Source organism: Lemur catta, chromosome 2 (genome assembly GCF_020740605.2).
Source record: "Lemur catta isolate mLemCat1 chromosome 2, mLemCat1.pri, whole genome shotgun sequence".
NCBI classification, from domain to species: domain Eukaryota; kingdom Metazoa; phylum Chordata; class Mammalia; order Primates; family Lemuridae; genus Lemur; species Lemur catta.
Window position 1 is genome coordinate 135,324,398 of NC_059129.1, and position 27,458 is coordinate 135,351,855.

The 27,458-nt window shown below is 37.4% G+C and overlaps 1 protein-coding gene across 1 annotated transcript in view; it reads right to left on the reverse strand.

Annotated features, from left to right (window-relative positions):
- SYNE1 (spectrin repeat containing nuclear envelope protein 1) overlaps positions 1-27,026 on the reverse strand; it is a 427,753-nt gene extending 400,727 nt beyond the window's left edge. Inside the window, exons 1-2 of the mRNA XM_045544593.1 lie at positions 26,853-27,026; positions 19,205-19,487 (exon numbers count right to left, since the gene is read on the reverse strand). Of these exons, the coding sequence (XP_045400549.1) occupies positions 19,205-19,271 (67 nt within the window). The 5' untranslated portion in view covers positions 19,272-19,487; positions 26,853-27,026. The remainder of the gene's footprint in view (positions 1-19,204; positions 19,488-26,852) is intronic.
- Between the last annotated feature and the right edge of the window lie 432 nt (positions 27,027-27,458).

The following is a 27,458-nucleotide window of genomic DNA, read 5'->3' on the forward strand; positions in this document are numbered from 1 at the left end:
GATATTTTAGTAAACCAACAGACATCTGAGTGTTGAGCAACATGATGTTTTCCCATTAACCATATGGAGGAAAATTTATTTTTAAGCATTAAATATTTGTGCATCTTATAGTAACTGAAACTTAACTAAATTTTCCTCTTTGCTTCAAACTTTCTACTGTATAAAATTGGCATGATTTAGTAAGTGCAAGATAAATATCTATTGAATTGGATTGAATTCAATAGCCTAAATACCTGTTGTACTCAGAATGAGTGAGCATAAACTGCAGAGATCATATTGCATACTAATTAGAGAGTGCCTATCTAATGAGAAAATAGCTATGTGTAAGGAATTCCTTCATTTGTTGTAGTTATTATGAATGTATTCATAATGAAAAAACCTCAAAATACTTGCTTAAATATTTAGTATATATTACAGTAAAATGGAAAGGTTTTCTCCTCTAGAAAAACTTCCTTTTTCTTTCTCCTCTATGGCAACTATAGTATTGAGTATCATACGAAAAGTATTATATGGCAATGATTCTTTTATATATATATCTATATATATATACACACACACATATACATAGATATATGTATGTATATGTGTGTGTATAGAGACTAGGAACTGATCTACGAGCTCCATCAAATTTAGTAGCAAAATCACTGCCTTGATGGTAACAAATGCACTGTCCTTTTATTATGCTCAAACAAGGTAAGAGAAAGGAAATATTTCCTGAGGGAGGAAAAAGCTCAGGCTTGGATATTAAGATTCAGAACCTAAATATACACATTAAACTAATAAAATAATTTTTCTTTAAGTAATTTAATTAAGTCACATTTTTCAGGCTTTCATAAACTCAATGATCTCTTAGCAATATCTCTCATAATAAATATCATTTCAGCTTCAGGAGTTTCAAAATAGCATCATGCAGACATGGAATACTCCTCATTTGCAAGGTTAAACGAAAGCTTGCCATTTGCAGAATGCATAAAGAAGGAACAATGTGGCAATTACTCATCATATTTGATAGCTATAAAGCCTCTAAGAATCTGGGTAAGTTTCCTCTTCTTATGCATAAAAAGAATCTAGGAGACTGAATATCAGCAATATATAAATATACATTTAATATGTGATCTATATCTGACAGATAATATAATGACCAACAAGGGCATTTTATGACATAATTAATAGAGTTATTTTTCATCCAGCTGTTTTTCCCCATTAATCCAGATGTTTTGGTGCTATTAATTCTTGTCATAGACAGAATCAGAATAATAAACAAATTCAAGTGATGTCATCCTCTTTTGTAACAGATCAGAGGCTCTCCTGAGTCTTCCACAATAATCAAATGATGAAATGAGAATAAACATCTGGATTTCATTTTCACCCTTCATATGAGGTAAATAAAAAACTCAGTCCAAGAAAATTTGCTGTTTCCTTAATAATTTCAACAATAAAAATTCACAGGAGAGAAAAATTATCATCCTGGATTTATTTAGAGTGCTTAAATCTAGCCCCTTGTGAGTCTCTCAAATTGTCACCAATTTTAGACTAGACAACCCACTGGCTAATAATGGCTATACAAGCCTGCCAAGGAAAATATCACTGTAGGCTGTTCTAATAAGTGCTTGGAATACAGAGGAAGAACACTTTTTGTGCAGTTTTATTTGGATCTACTTATCTGATGGCATTAGGTTATCACACACCCACAGTGTTTTCCAGAACTCCTCCCACTTCCCTCCCTTGACATGCTGAGCAATCCTACGCTGGTGACACTATCAGATCAAAGAACTAAAAATGTCTTTGGTTCCCAAAGGAATAACAACAAAAGAACAATAAATTCTTGGAATTAATGCTCTGGACATACTCTATCTACCAGAGCCAGATACATCAATGTTTTTCTCTCAATTTTCAGATAAAGATGAATAAACTAAAAAGTTGCATGAGGTTTGGCCAATTCCTTTGGTAAGTATCCCCAAACTACTGATTATAAAACTGATCATTTATATAATGAAATTTCTGCTGCCTATCTATGGTAAGAATTAAAATCCACTGGCCAGGTTCATTTGAGTCAAGTATATTCAGTGATATTATTTTATTTACACCACTATGTCTTCTATTGTCTACTTACGCTGTAAAAGCAATGACATGTAGTAAATTGTACACATATCTTACAGCATAGAAGGTCAGATACAAGATCTCTGATAGGGTGCTGCAAGTCAACAGGTGAAGATTAAATACATGGAATGATATCTAGCAGTTAAAAAGTGGAAGATGAGGTTATTGAAGACACAAGAACTACTTGGAAGATGAAGAGTACTATGTGAGTTGAATCAAAAAACAACATGGGACTTGAAGAGATTTAGTAATTTATTTGAAATATCTCTCTTTTAGTATCAGCAAGAGCCAGCAAAGCCCAGTAATATTAGTCAGGATTGACTGCTACATTAAATGTTTAACAGTTGACAAGCCCTTTGACTTCACATATATTCACAAAGATGAATAATTTAATAACAAGAGGATAGCTCTGATGTGGCATAGACCTTAGAAGAGGTGACAAAACAAAACAACAGATGGCAAGAGGCTACAAGGAACAGCTGCCACCACCCAGGTGAGAAGGGACTGAGAGTCCAAACAAATCTCACCTTTGCATGGCTTTTAGACACAGGATATAAAATGTACAATCCAAACAAGAATTTTTATTCAAATGGCTGGTAAATGGTAAAATTTTCCTATAAACCCCCCCCCAAAAAAAACCAACCTTTTTAAATAGTCTCCTTTATTATATACAGAGAATTAAATGCAGAATTTGGGGATTAATCATGACCAGGTAGAAGCTATCGTAACTTTTCCCCCGGTGGTAGAAGTGTTTCTTTGCTGTCAAATAATCCAAAAAAAAAAAAAAAAAAAGAAGAAGAGAGAAATGAATCTGTTGAATATCTGCCTGTATTTTTTTCTGACTAGTTTACAATCACGGCAATCAGAGGTTCCTGAGCTCCAACCTCTGTGTTCAGTTTCCTCTTTCTTCTTTGCTTTGCCTCAGGCAGTCTAAATTCTCCTTAATGTTCAGAGACCTTAAGAGATGGGAAAGAATTGGGGTCACTGGAGAAAGGTTTTCCTCTAGATGACCCTTTATTTTACATATTAAGAAAGATATAATCTGAAAAGTTCTCAGAACTAAATGTCCAGTGAAGGTATGAACAAACAGTTGTCATCTTTTCTTGATGGAAACAATGCTACAATTCTTCCCATGTATTTATAGAGTCTTAAAGTTGCAAGTTTAAAATCAGCTAATTGGGGAAGATCATTTTCCAAACTTAAGAAGACAGTAAACAGAACTTGGGAATGAGAATGATGTTGCTATTATGAGGTGGTCAGAACTGAGGAAGCCTTGCCTTGCACATTCAGGTAAGTACGGGATATTGCTATGCTTCACACCAAGTAAGGGAGCAGCCATTCATATCAAAAGCAGAAACACTGGTAGAAGTTCAACAGTGAGTTAGATACTTAAAAATAAGAAGACAATAAGCATTTACTGATTATTGGGAGACAGTATTTATGGATGATGTGACTGTTGTCAAGACCATAAGCAAAATGGCAGACCTAGCTAGGCACAGGGTTAATTAAAGAAATCGAGGTTCACCTAACTGGGTACTCACGCTTAACCATGGGTTAATGAATACATTTTAGGCCTCTTCCAAAGAAGAGGAAACGGTTGAGGTCGACATTTAACCATCAATGCCTTTGAGAGGCCTGGTAAAGGAGGCAAATACAAAGACAGCACAGTGCACCCTACTTCACCTGAGGAAACTTTGCCCCAGGCTAAAAATGTAAATGTCTCACTCTCCCAAAAGACAAAGAGTCCAGGCAGCACATCGCCCTGCTGAATAGATACAGAGTAAAAATGAAGTTCAGGCCATAGGCAGATGGAACATCCTAAACACCCACAGAAAACATTATAAACCATCATTCAAATGCTGTCCCAGTGGGAATCTAACAGGAGCTGTTGTCTGAATGGACTTTAAGCATCATTGAGGGGACTGGTTTATGTGATGAGATCCAGGCAGTAGATAAAATGAGAATATCCGCATAGGAGTGAGAGAACAATGTCCACTCCTTAAGAATTCCATACTGACCTCTTTACGTCAGCAATAGCTCATGTGTAAAAAGCTACATGTGCTTTGGAAATTAATCTCAGGGTTCACCTGGCCACTTTCAGGTGCCCACCCAGGAGCTCCTTGGCCTACATTGTCTTGCTTCTCGATTCCCACTCATTTTGGTCCAGCACTTGTACTCCTTTGATTAATGCCCAAGTCTGCTGCTCAGCAACTGAGAGAAAAGTTGTTCAGTACATCTTCTCCTCTCTCCTCTTTGCCCCATCCCAACTGCCTGAGCCCTCAGCTTGAGAAAGACTTAGATATTGATATGAGTTAGATTGTGTCACCTCCCCTCAAAAGTCATATATTGAAGTGTTAACCCCCAGGACCTCAGAATGTGACCTTATTTGGAGATAGGGTCTTTACAGAGGTACACAAGTTAAAGTAAGCTCATTAGGGCTGACCCTAATCCAATATCACTGGTGTCCTTATAAAAAGGGGAGGTTTGGGCACAGACATACTGATACAGGGCAGACAATGTGAAGAGACACAGGCAGAAGACGGCCATCTGCAAGCCAAGGAAGGAGGGTTGGACCAGATCCTTCCCTCACAGCCCTCAGAAGGAACCACCCTACTGACTTGATCTTGGACTTCTGGCCTCCAGAACTGTGAGGCAATAAATTTCTGTTGTTTAAGTTACCGAATTTGTGGTACTTTGTTATGACAGTCCTAGCAAACTAACGCAGGCACGTCTGTAATAAGTGAATAATGAAAGTGATGTTCATTAGAACTTTCTATGGGCCTAAATTACTCACTTCCTCATTTAAAAGCAAAATGCATATGGTTTTAGGTATGTTTGTTGTTTTCAATCCTTTGTGGACCAAGTAGGGCGTAAATAAAGATTTCTCGTGATCTGAAACTAGGCCTACAGCTGTTTTCTCTTTTTGTTAATATCTGTTGATTTTTAAATAGCTGTTATTCACAGAAAGAAGGAAGGGAACAAGATGAAAAAAAAGGAAGAGTGAGGGAGAGAGGAGGGGGTGCAGAGAGAGAGAAAGGTAACTTAAAAAATGGCAAAGGCGTGAATGCTCCTCTCTAAAGCAGCAGGAGAAGGAAGAATAAGTCCTGCTTCCAGAGCTGGCTTGGATGGAGAAATGCCCCCTTGGTGACAACTCAAAGAAGGACAAGGAGGTGGTACCTGTGAGATGAGAAGAAAACCAGGAGGACTAAATATGAACCAGGCCGGGATGGAGAATCTCCATCAGGGGCCAACCAGGGCACAGGATCTGTGAACTGCAGACTAAAATAACTAGTCTGCAGGTAAAAGCATCATTGCCGTAGCAGGAGGCAGGACTTTAGCATCTTGGCACCCACTACTTTCAAGACTTCTCCCAACTTCTCACTCCCACTCAGCACACACCCATGAGGCTGAGGGCTGAGACAGTTGTCTGGGTGAGTCAAGGAATAGGAAAACTAAAGTTTTTGGCTTGTTCTCTTGATTGCAATGCTATATTCTGCAATCATGACTAAATTTGGCTTTATCATATCACAGGTAGTTGTTATTTTGCAAAAATATGTTTGTGACATTTTAAATGAAAATGTTACTGATGGTTCTGTCCTTAGCCACATGGGAATCAGTCTGATCAAAGGAAACTCAGCATCAGCTCCTGACATAAATTTCCTTTCAGAACCTCCCATTCAAGAGTTATTCTATTTCTGGATTAGGTAGTTTGACTCTATCTGAACAAAAGCATTGGAGACTTCATCTGAAAATATTCCATAGTAATATGAAATTTATGCAAACTTATTTCAATTTCTAAGTCTCTAATATAATCCTCATTAGATTTTCACAATCTTGGAAACTTGCCCATTAAAATGATTATAAAACTGATTTTATAAGGCATAAAACTCTATGTTTCTTAAAATAAAATTCTACCCAGTTTATACTTATAAAAAGCATTCTATGTTAAAAGGTGACCAATCTTATTTGTAATAGTGAAAAACTGGACATAATAGAGGATTAGTTGAATCAACAAGGGTACACATATAAAATGTAATATTATTCAAACATCCAATGATGATATAAATTTATATTTACTGATGTGTGAAGATGTATACAACATATTGCTCCATAAAAATACCCCACAAATTATAAAGCAGCATGCGTGGTGTAAATTTGCTTTTTTCTTTTTTTAAAATAACAGTTGTCAAGGACTATAAAATCCTTTTTTCTCATTTACATGTGTATATATTGAAAAACACTTGGAAGACTGTCTACCAAAATATTGTCTATCAGTCTATCTAATCTATATCCTTCTATGCAGTGGTATTGGGAAGTAATTATGACTTTCTTTATTCTTTTCTATGTTGGTTGAATTTTAAGAAACTTGCATTACTCTATAATCTGTGAAAATTAAGCTAGTTTAATTTTGGAAAAAATTTTAGAAACCTATCTAATAAATTTATTTGTTAAAGTCATTAATAGAATTCTAAGAAATAGTCACTATATTTCACAAAGAATATTTTTGCTTAAAATGCAAAAACATTACCAATTTTCCATTTGGACTTATTTCCCATCTAAGGAAGCAATGATGAAATCTCTGTATTTTCTAGGCACCACATTTTCTATGTTAAATTATTAAATAGCTAACTAGCAATGAAGAAGTAGAAAAATGGATTCATGTTTCCTTACTTAAACCAGAAACAAAAGTTGCTTGGTGCTTCAAAGTACTGATTGTACTTGAAATGTAATAGGAGTGTCTAATGTTCTGCATCAATAATCTGACCCACATCAGAAGCTATTTTGGGTAACAGGAAATAGTTATCTTTATGAAACATATAAGCTCACATTAGTGAGAGGGGGCAGGGGACCATGGGTGAAACCATACCTAAGGGGTAAAATGTACACTATCTGGGTGATGGGTACACTTATAACTTTGACTCAAGCAGTATAAAAGCAACGCATGGAACTAAAACATTTGTATCCCCATAATATTCTGAAATAAATAAAAATAAAAGTTCACATTAATGTGAGGCTGATTGTAAAGTGACTGTGCCAAGAAAAAACGCATTACAGTACTTAAGTCTGTTGGCCCATGTTTAAGTCTGATTTGACATTTCCATTATAAAACTTCATTCCTGAGGCATCAATAACAGAGTCAATTAAAACCCATTCCAGTTAAGACTCTGAACGTAGCTTTCTGGGCAGAAAGGTTCTTTACAGAAACAATTTTACTTTTCAAAATGCAGATCTTTAAAGATATCTTTATAGTTGTGATTAAGGCTTAGGGCTTTTACTAATTGAAAAAGTCATCTTTTTCTTTTTTCTTGGAGCTATATGTGTTCATTAGAGTCATACATGGTTTTCAATAAAATGAGCAGAGTACACTATTTGAGTAGTCCATACCTTTCCAAAGCCAAAGTTAATACATTAAGTTCAGGAAAGTAATAATTAAGTTACTATCCTAAATGTTTTGGACATGGAACCAAAGCCAAGTTTCCCTAGGATAATCAAGAGCATGTGAACATTACAAGTCTGTGGTATAAATACCCCATGGATGCCCTGCGGGGAAGGAAGAGATCAGCGTTTGTCCTTCCACATTCGCAGTCTGTGGCTTGGCAGTGCTTGGAGAGAAGAAGCCACAGTTTGTTGTCTGCAACCCAATGGCCATCTGTAGTGCAGCAAGAAGGGGAGCTCATTGGCAGTTCTGTCAGAATGTGGCCTAGTTCCGAAAACCTGGCATGAGAACTAAACTGAGGAAGGGCCAGTGCCCAAGCTGGAGAACATGCACAGCAGTAGACAGGGAGCCTCTGGGAGCTGCCTGGCATTAGCCCACGCAGGAGGAACCTAAACCAACTTCCAAAGGGTCGTCTGCCCTCTGTCCAGAGCTTCTCATTGCAAAATTTTTCAAGAGCAAAATTGTGATTACAACCTGGTCAATAACTTTAAGGTTCCTGAAGGGCCAGGACACAACTGTTAGTTTCAGAGTTAGATCCCTTACATTTAACAGTATCTAGATCACAGAAGGTGTTCAATTTATATACGTGGTAGAAATGGAATATCTTCGGAATTGCCACTCAGCACATTTCATGAACAAAAGATCACATAAGTGCAATGAAATGAATCAATCATATGGCCAAGTTTTCAAAGGAAAATATTTTCTTACTTTTCAGCCTAGTAGTTATTTTTTTTCTACTTCAAGTAACTACGATGAGTAAGCAGGACCTATAGAGAAATGGTTGCAACAGCCCTTCTGAAGCAACAGATAAAAACTGAAGTGATAAGCTAAAGATTTCTCTCTCTCTCTCTCTCTACCCTCTCATCTCTATCTCTATTTTTTTTCTCTCTCTTCAAAGGCACGCTGTGGACAAGGTGAATTTGCTCATCTAATCCATTCAACAAATATTTAGTGAACATTTACCTTATTTTGCCAAATTGAAAAAGATACTGGCTATGCCCTCACAATTCCAACTATTTGTAATAAGAGCTCTAATTATAGGTAAATATGAAGTTCATAATTGTATATAAATTAAGCACATAAGAACATCAGTCTTGCTTTTCAACTCAGAACAGAGCTAAAAAGACAATGTTTCCCAGTGAAGCATATAATTTTATTACCAGGGAAAAATTCTCACAATTTCATCGTTCTAGAGAGGGTAAGACACTATAGGATCTATCTAGTCCTATTTTGCCTTAACTAAATGCATGACTTTGTACCAGTCAATCTTTAAGAATATCAATTACTCATCTTTAAAAATCAGAGTGAGACAAGCTGATCTTTTAAGATTTTTCCATCTAAAATATGAGATTCTATAACTTTTTCAGGATCACTTACATTTCAACTATTAAGTGTCACCTAGGAAATTATTTAAAAAATGTACATCTTATATAGTACTGTTAAATTGTCAAAGTAGGTTTTTAAAGATGACTAGCCATCTTTAAAATATTTATAAATATTTAATGGAGTTTTATACATCTATTGCTGTCATCGCATTAAATTCATAAAGATATTTTCAAGACTCAATGTTGTCATGAAACTATTCTTTTTAAAAGTATAAAGTAATATGAGAAGAAAATATACAAAACTGTAAAATATATTAGAAATAACATTCCTTCTCTGACCATTATTATGATGATAGGAGTTATTATTTTGGAATGGAGCCATTTTATCACCCAGGTGAGACACAGATATTTCATAAAAAACAGAAATAAAGTCAAATTGAAGGTGTGCTCCTATTAGTACAGAGTGCTACTTGTATACACGTATTTACAGTCTGAAATAAACATCCTTTATATTAATTATTAATTATGTAGATGTCCATCTATAATAATTATGTAATAAAAAAGTATCATAATACAAAATGATCTCAGAATATCTCTCAATCCATGAGATCTAATAACTTAGCAATTCTTTCTCAATTAAACATTTTCACACCTTTTGACTTGCAAACACAAGAGCTATGTACCCCAGGGATTTTTCACAACTTTACTGAATAAGCTAAAATCCAGAGACAAAAATTTTCAACAAATCTTTTTGTATGCCATGCATTACATTTCTTATAAATTTGACTATCGTGCTACTAATTGTAGAAGCAGAGAAATTAAATGGATAAAATTAGCATGAATATATCTATAAGTAAGAAGAATAATTGCTAGTTTCTCATCAAGATTATTCAGTATGACCTAAATGTTTTCGGTGGGAAACTGCATATTAAAATAATTAGTATTCAAAATGATCTTTCCATTTGAAGAAATGTATAGGCAAGCTTTACCTTACTAAATAACCATGAATTTGTTTTTATGATAAATTATTTTGAACCCAGAAAGATAAAGTTGTAAGTGATGGGTAGGCTCCCAGGTCCTCAGTGTATTTGACTGATAGAGAAGTTGGCTAATGGTGCAGAAGAACCAGTTTTGAGTTCTGGTCAAGGGAGTGTTAAGACCTCCTCTTGCTTCCCTTTATACGAGATTGATTCCAGATGCAATTTTCAAACAGCTAAGGGCTCTCCTTGATGTTTTGCTTCCCCTCCATTCTTTCCTACCTCTTAATTTCCTTTTTTGTGACATCCCTAAAAGTCTTCAGAGTCCCAAGTTCTCTGAAGTCTGATTTCTCAGGACTAGCTTCATGGATATGTGACCTGAGTATCTGCACAAGGCCTTGTACTCTTGTGGGCCCTGCACATGGTTTTATGCCCTGCTGTGTATTAATTACTCTTAATAACTTTGTATTTTGTGCTGTGCCCTGAAAATTATGTAGTTAGTTTTACCTCCTATCCATAATGACCCAGGATCACTAACAGCTATGCAAAAGAACAACCTTGAAAGAATATGCATTGATGTATAAAGATTGAGTTACCCCTCAATTTTCTAAGAAATCGGTCCCTCAAATATCTACTTATGCCTTTGGTTTATCACTTTACTGTTCTAGAGCTCCGTTATTTCATCTGCAAAATAAGAACATCAAATTATGAACTGTAAGTTCGTTCTAATCTAAACATCCACACCACCCTATATAAAACTAGGGCCCTGTGTTTTTTAGGAGTAAGATGTTTTCACAGAGTAAAAGAACACATGAAAATAATTTAGACTCTCCAGTACTCTGATACCTTGGTCAATTTACTCAAATATCTGTCTGTTTTGTGGAAATTTATTTATTCATTCATTTACACATGAAACATATACCTACTCATCATATCTATCATCCAGTTTACAAATTTCTTGTTAATTATCATGTCACTTTCATAGACTACAGCTCCATGAGGACATAAAGTCTGTAAATCATGTTCACATTTGTGTTCAGAGGACTTGGGCACAGCAGATGCCCAATGAATACTTGTTAAATGCATGCATGTACAATTGAATAAACTGAATACCTACTAAATGTTAGCTGAATAAACTAAGTACCTCCTTGTGTTTAGTACTGGATAGCCACAGTTGAATACACAAGACACCTATTCTCAAGGTTCTAGTATACTAATGTGGCACAGAGATAAAGAAATAAATCCTTACAGCCTGATGTAATCAACACTTTACTAGAAACATGCTCAAGGTCAAGTACAAAGAAAGGATCCTTTCACTCTGGCTAGCGGTATTAGGAAAGGCTTCACAGAGGAGGCAATGTTTGAACTGAGATTTGAAGTTTGAGAAAGGCAAGAGGCAGAGGGAACAGGGAAGTGAGATTGAAGTTAGCTTGAGGGGATCTAGAAGTAGTGACTGGAACACCATCATTTGAGGAGGATGAACAGATATGAAGATAGGAGGGTTAATAGGAGTCAGATAATGAAGATCTTTTCTGCCATAATGAGTTTATCTTGAAGGTTACGGTGAGTCCTTATAGGCTTTTAAATAGGAAAAGGGATGCAATCAGAGTTGTGTTTTGATAGATCTCTCTTGTTACAATATTGAGGGTACAGTCTAGTTGAACTCCCAGGTTTCTGGATGTGTTGTAAGAATTCCAAATTTTTCTGTTGAATATTGAAGCAACGAATGCTCATATCAACTAAAATTGGATAAAATGAGATAATCTGTGAGAACCCCTGGAAAAGTAAATGAGTTGAAAACACAGGCCGTGAGCATGTGATTAGTGTAATTCTTGGCTAAATAACACAGTGGTTCATAATTTCTAACAATAACATATAACAAATACAAAACCAACACATTATAATAACAACAACAACAACAAAACACTAAGTCCTAAAAATGTCAAAACTCTTCCCAAGTGAGCAAACAAGTCAACTATATAATAAAAAATAAACACATAAAAGGGATTCCAAATGTCGGTGACATGTGTGAAGACAAAGGAAACAAAGGAACAGCCAATTGTGTAATTCAAAGTACAAAACATTTTTAATGTGGGTGGAGACCAGTGTTTACTAAACATGAAAGATTAATATCAGTAGAGGAAGGAATTGTTTGTTTTCAATCCAAGAGGTCATTGTAAGTAATGGAAAAAAAAAAGAACATAAGTTACCATGTTTTAAATACTGAGGCAAATTTCACTATATTCAAAGAATTCAAAATTATATATGTGTCATTTGATGATTAATCTCTTTGGAGCAGTCATCAACTTCTCTCAAATGTTTCCATTCATTTATTTGGGAAGAAACAAATGGAAAATTATCATTGCCTATCCTTAGCATTATAGCAAAGCTGTATATAGTCTTATGCAGGAAATTCTCAACCATTTAAAATAAATGAGTGCATGATAACTGAATACCTATGATTAATAATTGCTTGATTAAACTACAGGCTGTCATACAGAGATTGGGAACTAGGTATTTAGGTGTGAGTATTACACACACACACACACACATACACACACACACAAAATGTGCCAATATCCTCATCAGCTCCAATTTAAAAGAAAATAAAAGAATAATAACAACTTGGGATGTGAATTGGCTTTGTAAGTTCCTTTAGATACATGAGGGATTTATAGATGAACTTCAAAGCCTAGTTTTTTACTGCTTTTATAAGTATCTATTGCCTTAAATTATACATTAATGGAACTCTAAAGTTCATGGGTACCTGGGTAGTCTTCATTCTTCTTACAGAGGCCAACCCAAGGCCCCAGGTCTGATCCAACACACACAGGGTTAAATAGCCACCAGCACAGTGACTGACAGAGTTTTTCCAAATGTACATGCAATTTTTCTAATTTGGTTACATTAATTTTGGGGAAGGTACCATCCCAGTCTTGATGGAAAGGAAATCTCAGAGTCTTTACAATGTCTTTACAATGTTTCAGGTAATACAAACACCTATCATGTCATACTTTCTCTTTCCTTTTCAAGAAGCTGTGCCCTAGCAGAGCTAATTAAACAATGACCAAGGAAGCAAACTAGATATTATTGGCTCCGTAAAGATTTTCTCCCAAACACAAGCAAGAATCAGACTAGTTTTGTTATTTGGCAAGAATATAGAGAAATAATCTCAAAGGGGTGCAAGTGGAGATGTCTGAGGGGAGGAAGTGCAGAAGGAAGGAAGGCACTGAGAGGTGGGACAGTCACACACAAGTGTCCAAAATGGCACCAACAGCAGCACCAATCTCACGGGGATCACTGTCAGCTCATAGCAGGACTTCCAACTCCACAAGAATGGGAGACCAATAAGGCCTGAGGAAGGGACAGTTTATCCTTCCAGCTCATTTCTGAGCGGGCTCCACATAAGGTGTGTAATTACATGCAATAAATTCTTAAGGAATTGCTCTTATCCAATTAACTTCTAAGAACTTTGCAAATCCTTATGGGCAATGCACAGGGCCATTCTTTATTCTTTCTGAAATAATTTTAAATGATAAACACATGCATTTGCACCTACTCAGGCCTGACATTTATATATAAAAGACAAATAATCTTTTATATACTATAAACATATGGAAACAAGTATATATAAAGAATATTAACAACATTAACACTATTAATCATTCCCTCCTTGAACTTACTCTTTCTTTGGCTTCCAGACCTTCCTTCTCTCTTCTTTCTTCCTATCACATGGGTTGCAGCTTCCCAGTCTCATATGTGGGACTCTCCTCATCTGCCCCCACCATCCCATAATGCTGAAATGCTCTATTTCTCAAACCTCTTCTCTTTTATATCTACCCTTGCTCCCTGGGTGGTGTCAACCAATCCCACACCTATAAGTATTATCTCTGTGCGGATGACTTCCAAACATTTTTTCCAGCTTTGTGTCCTGCCTTGATCTCTACAGTCATATACAAATATTCAACTACTTTCTTGAAGGTCTATGAGGCATCTAAAACGTAACACGTCCAAAATAAGCACTTGATTTTCCTCCTTAACATTGTTCTCCCCAACAGTCTTTCTTTGTTTCAAAATAAAAAATGAGAGGGCCGATTTTCATTCCCTTTCCTCATATACAACCTCTTATACACCAGCAAACTATTTTGGTCTTACTTTCTAAATATTATCTAGAATATTGCCACCTCTCTGCCAACCACTGTTTAATAACTAGTCCAAGCCACTGTTATCTGTCTCCTGACTCATCAAAAATAGCCTTTGTTCCTGGCCTCCCAGCTTCTACCATTGCAAATCAATATGATTTTAAATATTTACATTATAGTCACTCAACAAATACTTATGAAGTGTCCACAGTATGAAATGCACTATGCTAGACAACATGCAGGGCACTAATGTGAATCTGACCCAATTCCTGCCCTCAAGGCTTTTATACTCTGGGTGAGTGGGTTAGACATATAATACATGTAACATAATGCAAAACAACTTTAGATAATTGCCATATAGTGTTACAAAAGTGCTAGAGGAGTTTAGAAAGAAGAGAAGGAATTTCTGACTGTATTGGAGATAAAGCCTTCATTAAGAAGGCTGCATTTAAGTTGGGCCTTGACGATAAGTCAAGTTTTAAGAACAGTGACTTGAGCTTTATTCCTAAAGGTGCCCCAGAAGGAGATAGAGAGTAAGGGCATCTTCAGAGCATGGCAAATGGTGTCATTTGACTGAAATAGAAGGATACGTAGGGGAGCAAGAGGGGAAATGCTAGACATTTAAGATGGAGCTAGAATATGGAAGCCAAGCCAAGAAGTTGGGACTTTAATCCAGAGGTCAAGGAAGTAATGTTGTTATATCGTTTAATGGTACATTATGAGACATATAAGATTTTTAAATTGACCTGATTTATATCTGACTAGTTGACATAATATTAACAGTTGTAAAGCTTCACTAATTTTTACTTAGCAGTTTTCTTTTTCTATATAAGAGCCAATATTTTGGTCACTGAAGACCTTGAAGGCCTCAGGCACTTTCTCCATAAAGCACAATGGATGAAACAGGTCTGCAGAGAGGCTTGGAGAACAGAACACTGCCCAAATACATATAAATGCCTTAATACATTTAAAAGTAATACGAACATGTATTTTGGAAGGAAAATGTGCTTAAAACATTATATTTACAAAACCAACAAATACATCACCTATTCAGGCAGGATATGTATTCTTAAAGTGATTTTTGTGGTCAAAACCCACTTTTGATTAAGAACAAAATTCAGATAAACATTTTCCAAAAAGAGGGCAGGTAAAGTAGGACCCAGTTTAGTTGGTTCCTTCCTTTGCTTTTATATGTCTTGACTAATTTTATCTTTAATTCATTCAGTTAGGGAGAAGGATTTATTCATTTATTTATCAAATATTATTTAACTATAATTGTTCCAAAATATAAAGAAATGATCATCATTTTGTGTCATATGTAAATTTGAGATACTTTCACACAACAGTCATGTGGGAAGGGAGAGATTAAAGCCAAAGGGGAATTTCAGCCTAAATATAATAAATGGGTTTTTGACACTATTTTGTGGTTTAATAAAAAGAGTCATTAAGTCGAAGTAATAAAGTGTAATACTTAATCTCTCAAAGCAGTATAAAAGTTTCAATCTTCATGAGATGGCAAACTTTTCCTTTCTCAAGCTTTTCTCAAACCTAATGATATTAAACTAAAAGCAAATTATGTTTTTATTAATTATTTATTATTATTAATTATTTGATTCTACTTTTCAGTCAACTCCTTTGTTAGTTTGAGGATTTCTTTTATTGTGTAATAGACTTACAAGAAATGTTATACTTAAACCAAAACAGGGTTAAAAGCACTCATAAAAATTTTTTAAGAGGAAGCTGTGATTATTTTGTATTGAATGGTTAAATTTCATAGATATATTTCCAAGGATAAATGCTTATCCCTTTTTTCATTTGTTTCTCTTTGAATCTATTCACAAGGTTTAAAAATAAAATTTTGACCTTGCAGTGAATAATCCTACTTTTCTATTAAACCGTTCTCTATATAATACCTTACCTTGCTCATTTGAATCTTTTCTGGCATTTATCACTTGCTCAATAAGATTGCATTGATGTCACCCTGCCTTACATTAACCAACACTGACATATTAATTTAAAAATACATAAGGTGTAATATGGTATTTTCAAATAAAAAATGCAATTAATAAAAATCAGTCAACAAATACTTTTTAAGCAAATGATATGCAGCAGCACTATGAAAAATTACAAAGAGCCTTAAAATAATTGTCACTATTTTACTGAAATTTATAATCTGAAGAGTTCAGCCATTTATTTTCTTAGATGTGACTATAAACTAAAATGACTCCAAAAGCCAGCCATTAAATGGATCCCCTTAAGCCTTTAAAAGAGGAAGATGTATATACTAATTATGTGCATTTAATTTTTTAGTACTCTTGTATGATACTATTGTCCTGTATTTTCTTTTAAGGTTATATTTAAATTGATTAAAGTTACAGAAACATTCATTATTCTTAAAAGCAAACTCTGCATTGCAGTCTGACTGCTCATCCATAATTCAGGATCCCGGCCTAAAACATTATGCTCAAACAAGCACAAATATTGGCAAAGGTGAAATATTGAACTGTTACAGTAGCAGCTAAATTATGTAGCAATATGTGTGTGTGCTTTAATTTCCTAGCACAAGAAATAAAAATTAAAAGCAGAAAAATAGCCAGCAATTATGGTCGTAAGCTAAATAAGCAAAGGAGAAAAGCCAAGTTGGCATTATTCAAAGTTCCATGTTCTTTGTTAGTTAAGGGAGCATCTGAAATGACAATGAAATCCAAGAAAAGGAAAAAAAACAAACCCCAAAACATTAGTTACTTATTATCTATCCAGGCAAAGAAAGGGTATTCCAAAAGAATGTTCTTATGGATTTGAACTTTGAAAGTAGCCACTTTGATTTTAAGTTAATAGAAATTCATTTTTCCTCAAATTTGTCTTAGTTATCTGGGCAATAATACCAGCCCTCCATTTATTGGGATCTGGGTCACTTGTCTGGTGGTTCCAGCAGGTAAGCAGGTTTACTAAATACCCTTAACAGAAGACAGGTCTTTCCTGTCTGGGCAAGTTGGGCTTAATGCATCAGTAAATTTGCACAATAAAAACTGAAAGCAGGAGACCCGCACCTCACAAACTGAATCAGCAGAATTAACCCAGCAGATCAATTTGTTAACAGACATACACACCAGATCACTTTCACTTCCTGTCATTTCACTAAGTTTCCACTTAGTGAGGCTAGACATGTTGTGTTTTGTGTCAGTGCAGACCTTACATTTTGTAACCAGCAATAACCTATATACACCAAGTAATTGATGCTAAAGGTTAACAATAAGTATCTAGTGCTCAGGAATTTTGTCTCCTTCTGAATTTTAAGGCTATTGTTCTAACTTTGTCAGGTACCCTTATGGCATGTTATAACTCTTTCTTTTATAATAATGAAAAACAATTAATACAATAAGTATAGTCACTTAATTATGTAATAAAATTACTTCTGTGAAGTAGAAAACCATTAACATTTCTCCAAAAATCTGGATGATTAAAAAAATTTGCAAGAACAATTCGCAACAAATTACAACACCAGTCCTTCTCATCCAATTTTTTCCCATGACTATTTGAATGGCTCACCATATCACAGCTTTTACAGTTTTTAAAGTCCCTTTAGTATGTTATCTCATTGAGTTTCACAACAACCCTGAGAGGGGAAGCAGGTGGAAACAGTCCACATTTTGCAAGTGGGGCACCTAGACGTATAGATGTCATATAGGACATCCACTTCATAGGCTTAGTGAGGGATGGGGTGGGGGCTCCAGCTCTTTGCCTTACTCCACACATTTCTTAAGACAAACCGCATGTGCTATTAAAAACATAATAAAACAAAACACTGAATATCCATACTCTTCACTCTCCTCTCACCACTAACTATTGCCTTCATAAAAGGACTTCCACACAAAACAAGATCAGAACGAAGAGTAGCATGTTTGTAGGAACACAGTCTGATTCTGTTTGAGTTCTTTCACCTTCGCTCTTTACAACTTTCTTTTATTATCAGTATGTGTAGGCCATCTGCAGAATTTTCACATTTAATAGACTCAAAGGAAAATATGCTTTATCACCTTATTATCTTCCTCACAGTTCTGTAAGGGACCTGTGGGTTTCCTTTCCATTTCACAGATCATGTCATTGAGGCACTTGCCCTCAGACAAACCACAAAGACAAACATAGACAGAGGAATGGAGCTCCAAATTCTGTGCTGCATCTATGCAAGTAAAGATGCACAACTTAAATCTGAGATCCTTGGTGTTGAGCAGATGAAAGCAAAGAATTTTTCAGCCTGTGGAACAGGTCTAGATCCATGTATTCAGCAAGGACCTATTCTTTTATCTAATGAGGCTCTTTCTGGCATGACAAGTAGGATCCATCAATAATAAATGGGAAGCATGTCCCACTTACACTGGAGCTATGACATTATTTTTAAGCTCTCTTGACAAAAACTATAGGAAAACCCTTTTAAATTTGGATATTTTTATACCCTAAAAGCACATATTTGAAGCCTAGGAGAGATATCATTGGGATTACGACAAAGAAGCAATATTTTCCTATATCTATAGGTGATGATTATCTTTCTGTTTCAAGGAATATACATGCTTAAAGAAAACTGAAAGTTGGGAGTTCGCCTGTGGGTTGTCGTAGCTTTTCCCTGTTAATTCTCCTCTCGAAAGCAGTATACTGTTAGAGTAAGAGCACCAGAGAAGAACGAAGGACTAGTTTGTACACAACCATTAACCATTAATCTTGTCACCTCATTTCATCTCTCTGGGCTTCTTTTGCCTCATTTTTCTCAAATAATTTCCAGCAATCTAAGGTATTTCTAGTTGGGAAATGCCACTGGTTTACTTATTTGACAATAGTGTATAGTTGCTTGTCCAGTATTGTCATGACAACCTTATCAAGGCACTGTCATTGGCGTTGGTATTACTGAAGGACAGTGCCAGTACATTTGGCAATAACTCTGAATTCCCAGCTAACCATGTAAAGCATACTAACACAGACAGAAATCACAAAGAGAGCTGTATCTTTGTCTTTTCTTCCTACATAAAGAAGACAGCATCTTGAGACAGCATCTTGAGACAGCATGGCTTTGTTTGAAAACACCGGGATAAACGACATCCATTCTATTCTTTGTTACAGTTTTATAAAATTGAATAAAAATCCATGGAAATTTAGTGGATCGTGTGTTAAGTTGGTATTTGAATTTAAAAGTATACTATAAAAAAAACCCTTGAAATTTCTGCCCCTTACCTTGCAACCTCTGCATCACATTGGCGATGTCCCGAGGAGACCGTGAGGCTGCTCTGGAGGTTGCCATGGTCCCTCCAGTAGTAGGAAGGCAACACCACGAGACTTCACCGAGGCAGCAACAGGACTACACCACTCTAGAAAACATATTTGAACTTTCCTAGATCTATCAAGTCATAAATGAATCCCACTCATTTGCAGCAGTCATCGAGGAAACAGCACTCCCAAAGACTGAACCTCTTCTTTTTCTTCTTTTAAGACTGTCCTCTTAAATGAACTCAAAAACCTGAAAAACAAAAAAGAAAAGGTACAATATAAAAAATTCTACAAAGGTCACCATAATGCTAAAAGGAGAACCATTTCTATTCAGTTTGAATACCTAATTCATTCTCAAGTGAAATAATGTGAAAACATTTACAAACTATAAAGTACTATGCAAATGCTAGGAATTCCTATGATATTTGATAAAATAAACACAGAAATGAGACATATAAAATATAATGGGTTGCTAAAAGGAGAAATGCTCATTTTTATTCCATGTTTTCCTTCTAAGCTATAAACTTTCTCTATTGATCTGTGAAAGTGAAAGCCCTTGTACTCAAAGCCCTGAGTGACAGTCCTCAGTGTTCACAGGCTCTCTTATCTGTGCTATTGTAGCCTGCTTTGCACACGTTTTTTGCCCTGTTTTGTTGTACACTTTACAGGAATGAGATCAAATCCTAATTTCTAATACCAGTTTGATGAATTAAAATGGTTTAAATGTAAAACTATCTCATTCCAAAAATTTGAGTTTCCAATATGCTGATTTTAGAAGCCCAAATGGGTCTGATTTAGCTTTTTCCTTCCCCATATAGAAAAGCTGGGGGAAGGGTGCACTAAACAGAGAAGGTATTTCCCTTCTGAATTCTCTGCTTGGTCAAGTTTAATTGACATATTAACTGAAGGGGAAGGCAAAAAAGAGGTAGGAGAGTAGTTGACGAAATCTTGATGTTGCAAAATGCACTTTGAGCAACAATTTCCTAACCCTAGGATTAGCTGAAGAGAAGATCTTGCCATGAACAGTATAATTAGACAGAAAGAAGAAGGGAGTGAATAATGCATCCAGAGAAAGAAACTCAACCAAGGGGCCAGGCTGAAAAGGCCCAGGTGAGAGTGATACTGTATTACAATTTACATTGCATCTTTGCATCTCTAGGTTATGAAGATGAAGGTAAAAAAAATAATAAAGAAATGGAGGAGGTGGGAAAAAGGCAAAAAGCAAAACTCCCAAAGAAAGCACATAAATGTGGGATGGTACACCTGCCTGAAGGAAAAAAGAAAATGAGAGGAGTTTATGGGTGTTATAAAAAATTCTATTATAACCTGAATGTATGGTCCATAAAATAGTATAATTCATGAAGGATTGATTAAGTAATAGAGTGTACAATTATAATTGATTTAAAAATGGCATTAGCAATACTAGCATATATTAGTATCTGGTCAGAATACATGAATGCAAAGCTGATCATATCTTTTTCAGACTATCATCTATTAATAAAAAGGGATGCAAACCATTGCACACTGCTGCTGCCATGTGTGAAAAAGCATGTGTGAAAAAGATGTATTGGAGCAAGAAAGCATCACTAACTTAGTAAGTCACAGGGCAGAGATGCAGTGAACATCATTAATTGGTAAGAAGGTAGGGGAAGACTTCTCTTGGCCATTTGAAAGGATAATTACTAGAAGTAGGACCCAATTGTTGGCATCTTCTAGGCTAGAGAGGTACTTCTCAGTGGGTGGCTCTCTGAGGGATTCTCAGAGGAGAAATAATTACTTATGGCTGGGCTGTCATGCATCAAGACCTATATTTCTGCTGGAATTGTGTGCCCATTAGCAGCCTGTATCTCCTGGAGAAAAATATTCCACCTGCCCACATACAAAAGCTACTTTAACTTGGGAGACTAATTGATAGTGAGAAATGCCTGAGGGACCTTACAAATAGCTCCTCTAAGCTGTTAGAAAGTTAGGTTCTCTAAATGCAAGAATATAGCTTTTTGAAATCTATCAATAAATTGGCCAATATAATTTATGTTCATATACATTAACTAAAAAGAAGGAAAGACATTCACTTCAGTTCAGCAACCTGATCCCAGTGCTCAGCACTGGAGCTTACAGATGATTAAGACACGACCCCCACCTTCAATCAAGAATCATGGAATTAAAAGGGATTTCTGTAAATCATTGCATCAGAGATCACCCTGCCTCTACCCTCTTCCAGTTCACATTCACGTCACACAGCAGATAAATCCTGAAACAATTCTCTCTCTCTCTTTCACCACATTAAACTCAGAATTTCCCTGCTTGTACCCAGGGTGTATCCAGTGTTATGTCCACAGCATAACTAATGTATTCTGAGTGCCTGAGCTCAATGCTGGGAGTACTAAGATAAATATGACACAAAATTTATTTTTGAGGAGCTTAGAACATAGTGGGAAATAAAACACAGAAAAGATAATGTAAAAATACCAGGGATAAGTGCAAATCTCAGGATGGATGAATACAGAGGATGGAGGCTAAGCCAGTGTAGGGGTTCTAGAAAAGTGTTCCAAGAAGGAGCTAGTTCCTGAGCTGAGTCTCGGTAAATGAGTTAGAGTTAGGCAAGTACAAAATAAGAATGATGCATCCCAGCCAGAGTGAATAGCCTGAGCAAAGGCGTGGGCACAAGCAATAGCGTGATTCATATGTGGAACTACCACCAGTCAGACACTGAGGTATGCTGCCAGGTGATGGTCTGGAGATGAGGCTGGACAGGAAACAGGTGGCCAGGTGGTGAAGTCCTTGCATGCTGTGCCCAGAAGCTTGGTCTTGGCTCACTGGGAGGCAACAGGAAGCCATTGAGGGGTTTTAGGGCGGAAGTGAGAAGGTATAATTTGATTCTAGCTACAGTTTTTAAGAGTGTATTCGAGAAGGACAAGACTAGAAGATCCAGGACAATCAGTGAGGAAGGTATCTCAGGAATCCAGGTGAGAGATGAGAGAACTGAAATCAGACACAGGGAGCAGAGTGAGTGGAGGGTAAAATCTAAGAAAGTTTCAGGACGCAAAATTTGTAAGACTTGGAGATTGTCAACAGGGAATAGGGTGGGATGAGTGAGGTGTGGGGTATGGGCGGAAGGTGGGGTTTCCAGGGTGAATAAGGAAGTCTGCGGAGTTTCTGATGACTTTCAGGATTCGTGATGCATTAATTGGACTTAGCAGAAGAGGGGCTGCACATGTTTTACTTCCAAATATTCTTCACTTCATAATCCCATATCTTTGGAACAACTCTGTGTAATAATTTCTTCATTGTCCTTCAGATCACCCCTCTACAGAGTGTACAACACTCTGAGCTGAACAAATCCAAAGAATAACTAAGTACATAACCCAGGACCCACATCCCACTTGAAGCCTTTCCTAAACACATCAGCATACATTCAGTGTTGTTTTCCCTTGATTCCTCTAGCACTAACAATCCCCACAACAAGTACAATTTGGCTTGTTTTCTTCACTATTGTTGGTCTTATTTCACCCAAACCTAACTGTGAACATTTTGCTCGTATAGACTATAACACTTATGACTCTAACATCTCATCCATTGACACCAAATATATCCCTGATCACATCCTAAGCCCTTAATATATATTTTTTGTTTCATTGAATCAAGTTCATAATTTACATCTATGGGAAAACCCCCAGAAAACCCCTTCCTCCCTACTGCAAAAGACGTTCATGCAATATCCTTCCTTTTTCAGACATAAGATAAAGAATGTTGCTTTCATTATTCAAGTATCACACATGTCCTATATTGTGAAATCATGATTTTCTTGCTTTTGACTGGTACCTTAATATCATGATTTTATAAGAAATTTCAAATTAATAAAAAGAAGATAATAAAGGGAGAATGGGAAGTAGGAGATATGAGTTCTAGGCTTAACTTTGTTTCAACTAGTTGGGTGGTTTTGAGTTGGTTTTGTGTATGAAGGTCCTCAACAACTACCTATCAGGAGTGTGGTACCAGGAAATGCACAGACTTTGGACTAAGAAAGACCTATAGCCAAATTTTAATTTTGTCTCTTACTGTCCATGTGTCCTTAAGAAAAATGAACTTTTCTGAGCCCTTGTTTCTTCATCTGTAAAATGAGGTACATTTATGTTAAATTAGGTTTAATTTTATCCCACTTAAACTAAATTTAAAAAATTTAAATAATCCAGCAGATTGTTTGGCATATAGTAGGGTTTCAGCAAATAATTGGTTTCCATTTTCCCTCCCCTGGCCTCGGCTTCTCCACCTGTGATATGAGCAATGTGTGATCTTCAGTTCCCACACCAGTGGCAGCACAAGTGACAGATAAAACAACTGTGGGTTCAAGGCCATGAATCCTTGAACTGACTGGTTATGTAGGAGTGTTCTGGTTGTGGACATGACCTGTAGAACCAGAACACCAGAGAAAGATAGAGAGACATCAGTGAGCTCACTATTCCCAGGGTTATTAAAATAGTTTTAATAGATGCAGAATATTGTGGGAGGGGGGAATGAGTGGTCAAGCTAGGTATTGGGGAGGAAAGGGAGAATTAGGTAGACACTGATGAACTATATACCAATTGATAGTCCCTCTACCATCTCCAAATTTTTCTAGGGGAAGGAACTAAGATTACAATGCAGCTAAATAAATCCACTATACTTAGCAGAGAGGTAAGATTCCTGTATTTATTATTTCACAGCAAATATATATTGATAAACTATTTATGAGGGACCATACTATGAGTAAATAGCAGTGAAAAAGACAGAAAATCCCCTCTTAGAGCTTGTGTACCAGAGGGAGGATGATACAAATAATATTACAACAAGGTGGGGTGAATATTGCAATGGAGAAGTTCAGGCTACTGTGGGAGCAAACAGAACATGGTCTGCTGCATTTATTGTGTAGGACGCAGATGGAATTTAGACTATCTGCTATTAGGTATTCTCCTAGCTGAATGACATACCTTTCTTAACACCAACACCTGTGAAAAGCACAGTTGTAAAATATCACCCCTTGATTTTTCTGTCTTTATGCAGAATGGACATTGGCTACTAATGGAATTTCTTGTTTGTATGACTAAAAAGGAATAGAATAAGAAAAGCACTAGAAGAGATAGTACTAGTTCACAAGAATACATTTTAAAGCAATGCAACTAAATTTTTAGGTATTAGAAAATTACAGCAGAAAATCCCAAATCCTGCAACAACCCGAGATGATGCAGCTCATTTCTAACAGAAAAAACAACTGTGACCAGAAACACATAAACAGAATCACAGTAGTATGACCATATGGATATTACTTAATTAAATGTCTAAACATGTACAAGAATAGCACTAATATTGGAATACACTATTAAACAAAAATTAAAAAGCCATGAATAAATCTCAATCTCCTCTTTTATTCAAGCCTTTTGCTGGAGTGAGTTAACATAATTGTTTAATTTTAAATTTAATTATTTTTTCTCTAACCCTTAGTAATGGTACTAATTAGTAAACACTAAGATGACTAAAAGGTAGAAAGAAGAGGGACATCCCTGAGTTAATATATTACTAATGCATGTGTGCAGATTATCAGTGAATATTTCTGTTAAATATTCACTATTATAAGTTATACAGGGTAACAATAAGAAATAGACCTTTCCCTAGAAGAAAGGAATATGAACAAATAATCAAAAGACTAAGTATAGAGCAGATCAGCATGAAAAATATTGTGTTATAATTCAGTTTTGGTTTTTGTAAGCCTGGAGTATAAATTACACTCAAAGATATCCACAACCTTCTTTTCATACTTTGCTAGAATATATATTGCACTTCTTGCCAAACATGCATTCTTATTAGATTAGACCACAAGGAAGTACACATTTAAGGGGAGGAAAAATGCAGATGTCCCCGCAGAGGAGTTTGGGCTCCGTATGCCTGTCACATTCAGACCACAGGGTGTGGCTGCAGTAGCTAGAGCTGGAGCTGTGAAAATGCCACCAGCCTTGCCTAGTTATGGGCTTCTTACATGCTGTTACGCTTACACCTCCTTTCAATTCCAAGATGCCGTATGTGCTGTGTAATTACCAGAGAGTAGGCCCAGTCAGCATCAAGCAATTCTTGAAAATTTTCAATAGCTAAACTACCTTTTTCCAATCCCCACTTGCTAGCAGGAAGAAACCAAGTAAAGAAAGAGTTCTTATACAGGGACGATGAGGACAGAAGGGAACCAGTTTGTGAAAAATCATTTGTTAAGAAAGATTAAAGTGAGGATATAATGTCAGAGTTGAACAAATACTTTTCAAAGGCTAGCAATATTATTATCTGGGTCAGTCTGAAGACGTTTCTTTACCTTCAACATGAAACATATTTAGTATTGATCTGGCACATTTTGTTCTGAATCTGTCACAAAGTAATGAAGCAACAAGAAAAATTGGATATGTATTCTATTACACTGTTCTGGTGATGTCAGGAACTTTTTGTCCACATTATGCATCTTTTTTATCATAGGGAATAAAAAGCCTCTCAAAGAACAATCCTCATGACTCACGATTAAATCAGCATTTTATGCAGATATAGGTCATATTAATAACCTTTGTTGATTGAGAATTAGTGTACTTTCTCTTGCATAGGTGGCTTCTGCTGCCTTTAGGAAAGCAGTTCTCAGACCAAGACAAAAATAGATGGGCATTAAAGAAGAAAAAAATTAATTCGTTTTGAACTTTCTTAATGTTCACAGAAAAATTTCAGATACATACAAGTTTTGCATCCCAAATAGAAAGCTCAGAAATGAACATTCAGGATGCTAAGATTTCACAGCTGATATTTCTCCCTGAGCTGAACCTGACTCTATTTATGGAAGAGGGCCGAACTTCCAGCATCCAAACACTGCTGTCCCAGTCAGCATACCCAGCCTCTTTTCCCCAGGAGCTTTCCTTCCTGTGCAAGCTGATGGCTGCTTCATTTTGCACTATACTCCTGCCCTCTGCGATGCACCTGCCCCCCTTGTGAACCACCATTTCCCAGAACTCCTCCGGCAGCAATGCAAAATCTCTGTCTGAAACGTGTCTTTCTCGAGAGGAGATGAAAGTTATCTTGCCCTCTAGTGTAGGCTCTGCCTGGAAGCAATTGCACCATGACAGCGCCGCTGGAGTCTGACGCGCCCGGGCCTCCGCGCAGCAGCCTTCAAGCCATCAGCTGTGCTACCCATGCCCCCCCCCCCAGCTCTTCCTAAAATAGTCGGGGGGTGGAGGAAGCGAGGCTCCTAGAATTCGTTCAACGCCCTACATCCCCCATCTGATAGTAGCACCAGTACCGACCATCACAATAAGAGGGTGGCTACCTTTTGCTTCTGCATCACTGGAGCCCAAGGGACGTGCCAAGCGGAAATGACAACTCGGAGAGGGGGATATTAATAGGGATATCTACGTATGAGATGCAAAGAGGCTCCCAACCTCATCTCCTTCTCCATGAGTATCACACACGTACACCCACTGCCACCACCCCTCCCTCCCATCAAGTACCCAGAGCCCCAGCGTGCAAGCACAAACTTGCTTACAATTTCTCTCCAATTTGTTTCTCCGTGCACCTATCTCTCTGCTCCCTCTCTCTGTCTCTCTGCCTTTCCTGTTACCTTGTCTCTCGGCCGCGATCAGGTTCCAAGCAGTGAGGCGAGCCGAGCGAACGCCTCCTCCCGGCTCGCTGCGCCCAGGCTCGGCGGGACGGCGGCCGTGCGCCAGCCCCGTCGCCCGGGCTCGGGCGCGATCTGCAGGGCTGCAGGGAGCCCGGCCGCCCTGGTGACAGAGTGCAGCGATCCCAGCCCTCTCGGGGCCGCGGCCGCGACCCAGCGCCCGCGCTCACCCCGGCCGGTTCGCCCACACTCACTCCCGCGCCCGCCGCGCCGCCGCTCTCCCCGCCCTCCGCGAGCCGTTCCTCCTCCCGGCTGCACACCGGGGGCTTAGGCCTCCCCCTCTCCCGCCTCCCGCAGCTGCTGCTCCTGTCGGAAGGGAAGGTCGCAGCGGCCGGCTGAGCCTCCGGGCAGGCGCCCAGCACCACCCCAGCCCGCCACACCCCCTGCCTGGCCCCGCGCCCCGCGCCCCGCGCCCCGCGCCCGGCTCCGGGATGCGCGGGTCCCCGGAAGGGCTGGCGGCGGGGGCCTGGAGGCTCGCTCGCAGGCTTCCCCTACCTGCTGCAGGGAGACGCACGGCCCCCAGCTTCCTTCGCAAGGGCAAAGCCGTCC